The following is a 12,157-nucleotide window of genomic DNA, read 5'->3' as shown; positions in this document are numbered from 1 at the left end:
GTTACATGCAGATACATTGTGAATACGTTAGTGTTATGCATAGTTATTGTAGGTCGCTCAAAACTATTTATAAAATTAGTGTGATGAGATATTTTTTATTAATTCTTACTTGTTCTGAAGGTTTGTTTGGGTATGGAAAAAAGTATACTTTCCTCCTTGAGGTTTCATTTTTAGAAAATAGAGGGACATAGTTGTGGATTCTTACTATGGCATTTCTACCCCAAACTGTTTCCATGTAAAATTATTCAAGGCCAAAACTTGCTGAAGATCAAGACTGCCACAGTGGAGCAGTTCAGACTGTGCTGCTGTTTGCAGCATCTTTAATGGTTGTTGTATGAATGAGGGAGATCTTAGCACCATCAATAAACCTATTGCTCATCTTTCCTGTTTGCTCATTGGAAAAAAAACATTCTGTAGGTGTGACAAATGAAGGTAATCTGCCAAATGGCAGAGGTTTTGTTACTATGCAAATGAGCCTAATCTTGTGGGGAGGGAAAAGGCTTAATTTGGGGGTTTTTCAGTTGTATGCATAAACACGAAGAAATACTTGCAAAAATTACAGGGACTGGTCCAGTGAAATATTTACAAGATGAAAAAGTGTTTTTAATGTTTGCAGACTGTAACAAATTTGGAGAGTTTTCAAGGATTTTGGCAGGAAAGATTGAATTTGAAATGTCTTGGCAACTTGAATTAGTATCTTTTAAAACAAAAAGAAAAAAGCTATGCTTATCAAGTTGTCTGTGGGTAAGTGCAAATCATACTGTGTTTAAAAGGCATAATTATTAGCACAAATAAAGAGTATTGGAAGCTCAATTTCGAGGTTTGCAGGGAAATGTTTTCATGCTAGTCTGGGTTAAATAGGTGTGCTATGCCATATTGCTGTGGAGCTGCCGAATAATACCTGGAATGCAGTTTAAGTGTGACCTTGGAGGCATATGAGACATTTCTTCTTCCTCTTCCTAACAGCAAACAACAAGTATTGTTTTCAGCTTTGGTCAGCATCGTTTATGTGTGGTATGGACTGAAAGAGCCCAGAGGATATTTTCATTGGGACTTTTAAACTGAAAGTTAGGGTGCAAGTTTCATAAAAGGTCATTAGGTCCAGAGCAGAAGATTGAGTGGCTGCAGAATGGAAAGGGCTGCACTGTTCTTCATGTTTGACAGCAGAATAAGAATTAACTGTATTAAATGCTAATGAGGAAATGTGTCTAATTAAAGAAAAACTAAATAGTGAGTTAGACTATGGAGTTTCATTGCTGAAATTTGAGCAGTAAAGGTTATATGAAGTTTTTCTTCCTTGCTTCTTAAATAGCTTGTGTACTGTTACCTATTGAAACTTTACTGTTGGGGGAACCTTGAGCAGTCATCTCCATTCTCTTTGTAAGCTTTAACTTTCTGGGGACGGTGAGGGAATTCCCGTTCACTGAATCACTTCTTTTAACTCCAGGATAAGGGTGTTTGTTCCTTATAAGCGAAGTGGTGAGCTGGTTTGTTTCTGCAGGAAGTGTCTTGAGGAACATACCTTCCTCTTAATATAGGTCAAGAGAGGAAAAGTGGTGAAATTTCTAGGAGGCGGCTTTCTTGGAATACTCTGCAGGAATTCTTTGTTGGAGCTTGTGTTCTCGCTGCTGGCTGTTGGTCAGGCTTCAGTGTTTCCAGCACTTAACTGCTGGACCACTATGCTTTTAGAACCTCAGCACTTTTATTTAGAACAAAGTTGCTTGAATGAAGTATTAAGGTTCTTCTGATTCTCAATCTGTTACTGAAAATACAATTTCTCACTGCCTGGGATTTTCAGATATGATAGTTTTATTTTTCAACTAATCTGAACTGTAAGCTATTTGAGTAAAGTTTGTGGTACAAAGGAATGTTAGTAGCTTTTGCTTGAAGTCCTGTGTAAGGTGAGCTGTATGCTGCATAGGTAACATATTTTTTTTTTTTTTTTTTTTTTTTGTAGAATTTATAATCTGAAAAAACAGTAGGTTAAAAAACATGCATTTCAGAGTAATCTCAGTGATGGTGACAGAACAAGCGTGTGAGCATATGGTATCTTTCTTGTATGATAGTTTTTGGTTGGGTTTTTTTTCCCTGGGTAATAAAATGAAGGAGAAAAAGAGTGTGGTAAGAATGAGGTGTGGGCAGGAGAGGATTAAATGAGCTTAGAGAAGTGTGTCTTGGCTAGATCTGTAATATAAAGGAATGGACATTAAGTCTATAAAGTGAGGGTAGAAAAAGTCCAAACAAAAGGTAAAGAAACTGCAGTTTCTTCCATCAGTTGAATCTTCTGCTAAATGATATATTTTTAAAGCTTACTTTTTGTCTTGGAAGGCTTGAATCTTTGTGTGATAAAGACTTCAAGAGGCAATGTTTTGTACTAACAGCTTGTTTTACTGAGAATTGTCAATAATTCTAGCTTCTAGCATTGCTGTGGCACTAACGAACTTGTAATAGAAGCAATAGGGCAAGCCAATAGAAAGCCCAGGGACTTGTTTCTCTCCTAGTATATATTCTACTTAAATTGATGAGAGTAAAGGTGCATAATTCAGTGGAACATTAGGAAAGCACAATTTTAAGTGCTTTGTATTCTGATTTATACTCTGAAATTATACCTGCAATTTCCCTTTGCCTATGAGAAAAAAAATTTAGAGCACTTCTGACTTTTTTTCCCTCTGTGCTTATTACTATGAGGTACAGAAGGGAGTTTATTTTGTTCTCATTGCTTTTTTCCTCTTTTTCAGAAGTAAGAAACTTTTTAGCAAGAAAAAGTTGAAAAGAAAACAGAAGACTAAATTGAAAGTGAAAACACGCAACAAGGTAAGCCTGTAACTAACTTGAGAAAGTCCTGACTTAAAAATGACAGTAACTTCAGTTGAGAGTAATGCAAGAACACCTAAGTGTGACTAACAATGTGTTTAGAGGAGTTAATAATAGAACAGTATTGTCTGTTTATTGTATCCTACATGACTGTGATGCCAATGTTAACCTTATTCAACTGCTTTTGGTACTAATGTTCAACAGGAAATTATATGAACAGTGTTTTTAGTTCTCCAGTTCCTAAACCCTAAGTGTAGCTAAACATATTGGTCTTAGAGGTAAATTTTGAGGTCTGTGTCTAGCAAACAGTTAGAGACTAGTGCTGCAAAGATTTAGCCATATTGGCTAAAGGAGAATGGGAGCATTCTGAGGACTCCAGAATTACCTCTGAAAATTCCTCTGTAATGGAAAATGTAATAAATGATACCTAAGTGTTTCTATTAATGTTTTCTCCCCATGTAACCCCTGCCTTCAATCACTTTAAATGCATGGGAACCATACAGTGAACTTAATAAAAATGTTTACATCTTTATTCTTTAGAGAGCATAAATTTATGCAGAAGCAGTGCTATTTTAAAATACTGCTGTGCTGCATTCTTTCTCTATTAGAGAGCTATTATTTCTCTATTTAAGCTACAGTCTTGGAAGGATTTTCATGAAGGCTTGCTGCAGACTTGAAGGCTTGTAGTCAGTAAAGAGAAAACTAATTTTTGGAATGGTTCTGAAGGACAGAACTACTGAAATATCCAGTGAAAACACTTTGTAGTCAGCTGAATGTCCTTATAATACACATGCACTGTAGAACCACTTGGCCATCTTATCCCTATTTGCCAAACCTCATGTAGTTACTGTATCTCAAGACAGATGGCTTTGGGAGGGTGAAGCAAACCCTCTATCTGTTCATTTGGTATTGACTTTTTGGAGACTTACCAGATTATTCTGCTTATCTCAAGTAGTGCAGCTTCAGACTATGGTATAGAAGGAGCTTATCTTCATTTCTGTTCTCAGCACTGTACAGTAAAATATTTGTGGTCCAAACTGAATTTCTCAGTTCTTTCTTTAGTTGCTATAAGAAGTTTTAGCTCTGTCCTCTCCATGACTTTATCAACCCACTGTCAACAAAGAAAACCAAGTTAGAGATTCAAAGAAATATCACAGAACGTAGTTAGTTTGTGTGTTCTGTCTGGTGATGGAAACTTGTGCTTTTAAAATAAGATAACTCCTCGGCTTTGATCATTGTTATGCTATAAAGGGACCCTTGTCTATCTGGTTGGTGGAGCCCTAGTTTTACTGCCAAGTAGAAGGCTAAATACAGAATGGCTGTTGACAAGCTTAGCAGTCCAATGTAGTTCTTAAATTTAGTTGCATTGGATAAATGGAGTGGCAAGATCCTTTGGCCAACACAATGTGAACATACTAAAGGCTAGTTGTTGTGGGTAGTTACGGATATGGCACTAACTGATCATCTCCTCAACTCATCCCTGTGGAAGGTTGTTCTCAAGATTTTCTTGGGTTTAAGTCAGCTTCTACTTAAATCTTTGAAAGTCATAATGGTTTTTTTTTGTCTTTATTGATGCCGTTATCTAGACAATGTCTGAGGCAGACCAGGGCTGGCCATTAGAACATTGGTCTTCATTCTGAGTGACTTGGGTATAGAAAGGCATTCCAGCTTATTTCAGCATGATAACAAAAAATTGTGTATTTCCTGAAAAATGTAGCAGAGAAGGGAAAGATCAAACCAATTTCATATCTTGAGGTTATGAAACTGACAAAGTGGGGTGGTTTTGTTTATTGGTTTTTCTGTAGTTGTTTTTTTGTGGGAGGGTTTTTTTTGGTTTTGGGGTTTTTTTAATGTAGTTTTCAATGCATCCCAATGCTTACCCTGGCAGAATCAGCACAGTGATTATTTTTGCACTGGAATGTCTGAAAATGGATGTGTCTATTGTCAGGAAAATGTGAGCTTCCATTTGGAAGCTTTAAAATAGAGCAGATTGAAAAGTCTTTCACTACTGGACATTCTGAGCAGTAGAGTTTGTGTGCATCAGTTTGTTTTTTTGAGAAATGGGGTCCTTTAGTCTGAACAGAGATGGAAGCTTTCTCTTAATATACTTAATAGAGGCAGAGAAGGCCTTAAATCAAGAATAAGATGAAGGAACCCAAAAATTTGTTATTTATATCCTGTGCTTACTAAAAATGATTGTGTAATGGAAGAGGAGAGAACTTTAGAAGAGAAGTAATTGTTGAGCAACTGGAAGAAAATTATTTCCACCATTTAAGCATTAAATGTTAGAACATTTTAGGTATAAAACTAATTGGTGTTTAAACAGCTCAGTAGTTTGACCCTTGTTCTGTTTCTAAGCTGGGTCGTGGTATGATCACTGGGCTTTGAACTATCACTAGTTTTTGAGTTTGTGGTTTAATTTCTATTTTTGGTTTAATTTCTATTTTTAAATGGAGGTATAAAAGTTTTTTATGTGGTGCAGTCTATTTTGGCTTTAGAAATTCACTGCTGACATAAGTGACTTTTGCATAGAAAACAAATATCTGATTGTTAGGCATGGATATAGCACTTTGGATTCCAGTCCCTACGTGCCTCCTCCCCACTTTTTTTCCTTTTGGCAAAGAATATCACCAGAAAAGGCCGTGTAACTTTTCCCAACTCTGCGAATATTGCTGCTAACCCCTCCTTCCCTCTTCAGAGACCCTGGATATTTTTCCCCTTTGCTATTAATTCATGCAAGTGCTGCTTAGGACACTTGGATTGAGAGAGACTTACTCAGAAAACTACAGTTCACCATATTCTGTTTTCATAATGCTATTTGAAGAATACTGAAAAATTAGAGTCCAACAAACACAGCTTGTACTGGAAATGATTGGTGTCTACCTGTTCATGCAGAAATTTTAAGCTATGACTTTTTTAGCTTTTTACAAATGGGAGTAATAAAACTTTAAGGGGGAGGTTTATGTAGCAGAAAAATTCGTTGTAAGCTAATGAATAGATGTATAAAACAGATTGACCGGGATGAATATTGTCTCATTAGAAACACATGTAGGTTCTCAAATAATTTGGCATTGTTTTCAGTGGCTTTTGTATTATTTGGTCTTTCAACCTCAAGAGGGCATCCCTTTCTAAGAGATCTTTTGACTGTCTGAAAAATAATTGGGTGAGCTTCTCTTCTCAGTGTTACACATAGATTAGATCAGATGGTTATTATAACCTGACCCATCTGTAACAGCAGATTAACTTTCCTCTCTTAGATTATTGTCTATTTCCATCATATTTAAGAATAAACCATTACCACAGTCATCTGATTCAAGAGGAAGAAAACAAATAGAAAATAAGCTATGTATGGGTTTCATCTTCAGGGAAAACAGTTTCTTTATGTGTGAGACGTGTAAAGGAAACCAGGGGCTTTTGGTTTTTCCCACTTCTTTCCTTGAGTGTACTGGAACATTACAAAAGGCTAACTGAGAAGAGCAATTAGGAGTAGGTTGCCCTTATCTTTTGAACCAAACCTGTGCTGTTTACCCTCTCCTGCATAATTCATTCTTCCAGTTAGCAGGGACTGTATGTTTACAAGGACAAGCCAGGCATCAGGGTGTGAGCATCTGCACTTTGATCTCTCCCTTATAAGAGTATTACCTTTCAGAAAATAAAAAGTAACACACAAGAAAGAAAATCTTCACATATTAGAACTGTCTTCGCCAATGGTGGGTGTTTAAGTTTTGCAATGTATGTTTCACCACATATCTTCATTTGATAAAGGTGCATATTTAATTTTTGGTGACAGCAAATCAAACAGCAAAGGTGAAGATTCAGAACATTCCACTGTGTTACAGCTCATATGAAAACTGCTGAATCAAACAGCATAATTCTCTTTTCCAGTCTGTAAGCTCTTTTCTTTTTGACAGTGGTGGCAATTTAATTTTCCAAGAAGCCACGTGCTTTGGGAGGAAAGCTAGTATAGAAGCTATCATCTCATCTTCTGCGTAGGCACTTTGGAAGCTGAGTTTGTAGTCAAATTTAATGAGCATTTTGGATTGCAATATTCCAGCAGCCATTAAGAATTGGACATTCAGAGGCAGAGAAAGTGATTGCTACTCTTCACCTTATTCACAAGTGTCATGTGAATCTCAGTACCCTTAACATCATGAAAACAAGCTGTAAGGCATTGTTTCTTTCTGAAATAATTTATCCTATAGCTCAAGAGCAGTCTGTTTGGATTATTAATAATTCTAGATCGGTGCAAAATTAATAAATTTCTTTAGTGAGTTCTTAGAAGTTGATTAACATTTTGGTTTAATGTTCTGCTGTTTTTCTTGGCAATGTAGATGTATTTTATGCCAACATGAAATGCAGTATCATTAAGTTAAAGTAGACTTTATTAGTTTGATAAAAGAACTACTAAGTGAGGTTCTGTAGGTACATGTGTTGGTTAGATTTTCTTACTGATCTATTATACCTCAGAATCTGTGAGTCTGCAGCAAAATTGTACAGGTGTATCATGAGTCTCATAATATTGGGGAAGTTTTTCTGACTGTGTAGAAGGTATTGATTAGCTGCAGAAAAGTAAACTTTCAAGTGATGATAGAATGAACTTAAATACCAGTTTTCTGACTTGCTCAGTGTATCTGACCTTAGTGAAGTTAGGAATCTGGAAAGGAAGAGCACTTGTTTCATATGGAAGGAAATCCTGATGTCTGTTTTGAACGGTTGAAGAAAAGAAAAAACAACCAAAAAAGCTGCTCACTGAATGAACATTTGCATTAGAGGGGCAGAAAGTTTTACTGGTTTTTTTTGTTATTGTTGTTGTCAGCTCTGTTCTTGCCTTATGTGAAGGAAATCTGAGAAGGTGATGTTTGTACAACCTGGTTATATATGTCAACTTTTGAACAGATGTTTCTTTTGAAGACCTAGCAGCTATAAATATTACAGATAGTTAAAGCCCTTAGACTTCAGAAATCCATCACAAATCACATCAGTGTTTTTTACCTTATGACGAAGTTTCTAGAGGATGTTGTGCCGTACTGAAGTCTCAGTAGGCATTTAGTGTATGCAAGTATTGTTCATCCACTGTTGTAGAAAAGCAAAACACTGAACACAGAATAGTTAAAGTGCTTACTGGTTAATAGTTGTAAAGTATTGAAAATAAGAAGTTTATTTCTGAAGATTAGTCAGCCTGTTATTAATAAGCAAGAAAACATACATTGATTTTTATCTAGACTGTAATGTCTAAAATTACCTGTGCTTGTTTAACCGTTTGGCCAGTCTGTTTCAAATGAGACTATATGAGCTACAGAACTTAGGCTGTTCTGGATCAAAGACTTAGCTGAGCTGACAAGAAAGAATTGGAATGGAAACTTTCACAGAAGTTACAATTACCATATGTGATATTAACTAGGTGAATGAACTTTCAGATAATATCTGGAGCCTCTGAAATAGCTCCTTGTCCTGTAACTGTCAGTGAAAACTTCAGTAAACGAAGTTTACTGAGGAATTTAATCTGTGCCATTCAATGGAGCTAGCTTTAAAGCTGAAAGTTTGTACTATGTGTTTGCCTTAACAGGAGCTGCAAAAACTTTTGGGGTAATGTGTATGGATATTGATGAACAGAAGAGTTACATCTTATAACAATTCAGTTTTCTGGTGTCAAACATCAAAGTATGTAGGAGCTCATTATCAAGGGGGTCAATCCAAATTTATTTTGATTCAGTTTGATACTGGAATAACATATGAGGTTGTGCCTTGGGTTCTTGCACTGATTAATGTTGTGGGATTTCTAGCAAGACCTTTACTATTTCAAAGATACTAATATTGAACAAGGACTAAACTTTGCTGTCTTTAAGTTCTTAATGGCAGAAGTTGTGTTGAGCTAAAGAAAAAAACCTGCCAAACTTGAGTATGTGTGTAGGGAACTTTTTCCAGCTTTTTCTTTTCCCTACTTCATTATCTTTATATTTTTGTGCTTACTGCTACCACTGATGCAGGTAAGAAAAATTAACACTCAATGTGTTTGATAAAATAGGTTGCATACTAAAGCATTGTTTCTTAATGTTCTAGCTTACAGTAACTTTAGCAATAATGGAAAGCAAGGATAGGCAAACAGATACCAGTACAGTCAGAATGATATTACAGTCAAAAACAGGGAATATATGTGAACGATGAAATATTTTCAATTTTGAATTTTTTGTTTATGTTTTGTAATGTATGGTGTTAAAAGGTCTATCTTAGAGTCTTGTGTTATTTCTAGTATTAATAAAAATGTATGTGCAGATAGAAGTCTTTTTGATGTAGAAAATTGTGGCAACCATACTGTAGAAAAACAAATCACCTTATTAAAATATAACCCAATTCACTGGTTCTCAAATTCCTTTTACCTCTCCTCTGCTAGTTTAATGTTCTCCTTCCCATCACTGCTCTCAATGATCTGCTTCAAATCACTGTAGTATAATTTACTGTGTAATTTCATGCCAGATGAATGTGGCAATGCACAGTATTAATACCCTATCAATAAAAAAAAAAAAAAAAAAAAAAAAAAAGACAAAAAGCCTCGACTCTCACTGTGCCCTTCCTCTGCCTATCCCTCAAGAATACGAGAAAGAAACCAAAAATGACCTTGTGAAGTTAGTCATGACCCTGAGTCTGTCTGGCCCAGTAATCCCCCCTCATTTTGCCTTGCATGGTCAAGCGAATTTGTCCTGCATTGTTAACCCGGCCCTTCTCTCCTAACATGGTCTTTGTGCCCTCTGTCTACAGCAAGCTCTTACAGAGAATTGCTTCCTCCCATATGCCTGGAATCCAGTTTTCAAAGCCTGTGCTGATACCAGCCTGGTCTTTGCTTGTACACAACCAAATGGAAAGTGTAACCCTGCTTAGGAATTAATTGTTGTGGAGTTTTGTTTTTAAAAGTCAGTCATACCTCCTTTCCCATTTTACTGTTTCAGACTGGGAAAGTACAGGGCAGATTTTTAAAAAATGTTTTCTCTTGTTATTTTTCCAAGTTTAGTGACAGCCTCATGAAGGCTTCTTTGTGTCTTGGCCAAGGCTGATAATAATACATCAGTAGTACGCACCGAGGTGGGCCATGGTAGCGGTAGTTACTCAGAACAATTTCCCAGCTCATACTTTGTGGCTCAGGGCTTCTGAAGACAGAATGGTGTCCTGTTAAGTCGTAGGCCTTGATTTCTTTATGTAGTAATTAGTCCATTAGATAATTATTCTTGAAACTATTAACTGCAGCATCCTCACAGAAGTTTTTAAACTTGTCATCAGTTTTCATCTTACGACAAAACAAGTGAGTTTTTTTAATTTCTAGTATATGTTTAACAAACATGTTAAATTTTCAGTGTTTACCAGCAGGTTAAAACTAACAACTAGAATAACAAGGCATGCATTTAAAAATTCAGTTATAATTAAAACCTCCAAAACAGATTGCTGTTGAGGAGATAAAGCTTGATTCTTCTATTCTTACCACTGTGACACAGGTTTGGACCATTCTGTAGCCTGAGCTGCTGTCATTTTTAGTCCCACTGTTCTCATCAATGTTCTCATCAAGTTATGAGAGGTAGAGACTAAAGCTAGACAGAATCTCTTGAAATGTCTTCCTCTTCTTTCTTTCTTCCCTGCCTGAAATAGAGCTGGTACTTCAGCAGGAAAGTTGTCTCCAGTTTGGAAATAATTTGGTCTGTCAAAATTGAGACTGTTGAGATTATTTATATTTAGCAAAGCTTGTAACTTTACTAAACTAATAAACAAAAATTAAAACTGATCTTGTTTTTCAGACTGAAAGCCTAGAGAGTACAATAACCATACCAGATATCAGATTACATAGCAATCCTTCAGCTTTTAATGTTTACTGCAATGTCCGCCATTGTGTGTTGGAGTGGCAGAAGAAGGAAGCGTCTGTGTCTTTGGCCTCAAAGAACAGTGTCCAGAGTGGGGATTCAGACAGTGATGAAGAAGAGGAGCCCAAAGAGCCACCTATTAAACTTCCAAAGGCAAGTAACTGATACCACTTAAGGTATGCCATGTATGTCATCTGAGGTAGGTATGTTCTTTTTGGGGATTAAAGAGCAGCAGTATAAGCCAGCTGCTTAGAACGCTGCTGTAGTTTTATTTGTAGTCCATCTAGTCCAGAATCATTTGATGAATTAGGATGATCTGTGTACCTGCCCAAATAAAAGTCAATTAAATGTCAGGTAAACACTCAAGTTGCACTCCTTTTAAAGTGTTGGTACTTGAACACCTACAGCCTCAAAATCTACACAGAAATTATGCAAATAAGGCAGCTCTTACGTCTCTGAGAGGCTACCAGCTCATAATGGTAAAGGGTGCTTTTTTTTTGCTTTATCCTTCAAAAAGAATAAGTGTTTCTAAAAATGGAAATAATTTGGTGGAATGGTTCCTCAGATGTTTTCCTGGGTATGCATGTAATTGCAGTAACTGTGAATTATTCTTTCCCTTTTTTGGCTTTACTGTCCTTATAGTGGTACTGACAGCTCTAGATTCTAATGAATGTTGAGATTTTGATGCTGTGGTTGAACAGTTAGAGTGGGTTTTTTACTATTGACTGCTTCTATGCTTATAGTAGGATTAATGGTGGAAAGTCAGAAATAAAGGACTTACTGATTTTTTTCTTATTTTTTTTCAACTTGTTGGTTCACTTGTTTTTTACTGTGTATTACAAAGCTATGTGTTTAGTTTCATTCATTGCTACCTTATCAGTGCTATGGAATGTACTTTGTTTTGTTGTTCTTCTGAATCTAAAAAGCATATTCAGATTACCTTCCCTTGCATATATTTGGCCTAAAACTAATAAAAATGCTGAATTAAAAAAGGTGGTTGCAGCACTGGTTATGTAGAATATTTGAACGGCTTAAAAAATTAGGATTTTATAGATGATTGCATTTAGGTGTTCTCTGAGGGGCAGGGTTGGCACTCCAGAAAGTAGTGGTGAATTGCAGAGAAGCATAACCAAGTCAGCCAACTGAAATGTCAGACTGATGATGGCAAAATACGTGGTTGCTGGAAATAAAGTCAGCATTGTTTATGAACTGCATCTGAGTACTTGTGGATTGTATCAAATGAATCGGCAAGTGCTTGTAGATGCTTAATTTTAAAGGCAGTGTAGCTACTAGCACTTATGGGGAATGGAATGATGTTTTAAAAAGATGTTGAAATTAAAAGAGGTTCCAAGAAGGGCGAGATTTATCAGTGATACGGACAGAAGACTTGCATGTGGAAACCAAAGCATTGGTATTGTGTTGGACAGTTAATTACAAAGATGGTGGCTTAGAAAAAATGATAGAGAAACTGTAGGTAACAAACTTCTCTCAAAATAGAA

At 36.2% G+C, this 12,157-nt stretch overlaps 1 protein-coding gene across 1 annotated transcript in view; it reads left to right on the top strand.

Annotated features, from left to right (window-relative positions):
- The window catches only part of MYCBP2 (MYC binding protein 2), a 171,666-nt gene that overhangs the window by 21,233 nt on the left and 138,276 nt on the right, over positions 1–12,157 (top strand). Inside the window, exons 2-3 of the mRNA XM_041471250.1 lie at positions 2,739–2,814; positions 10,596–10,811. Of these exons, the coding sequence (XP_041327184.1) occupies positions 2,739–2,814; positions 10,596–10,811 (292 nt within the window). The remainder of the gene's footprint in view (positions 1–2,738; positions 2,815–10,595; positions 10,812–12,157) is intronic.

Source organism: Pyrgilauda ruficollis, unplaced genomic scaffold (genome assembly GCF_017590135.1).
Source record: "Pyrgilauda ruficollis isolate IOZ18807 unplaced genomic scaffold, ASM1759013v1 scaffold26, whole genome shotgun sequence".
NCBI classification, from domain to species: domain Eukaryota; kingdom Metazoa; phylum Chordata; class Aves; order Passeriformes; family Passeridae; genus Pyrgilauda; species Pyrgilauda ruficollis.
Note: the sequence above shows the minus strand (reverse complement) of the source record. Positions and strands in the feature narration are given on the sequence as shown.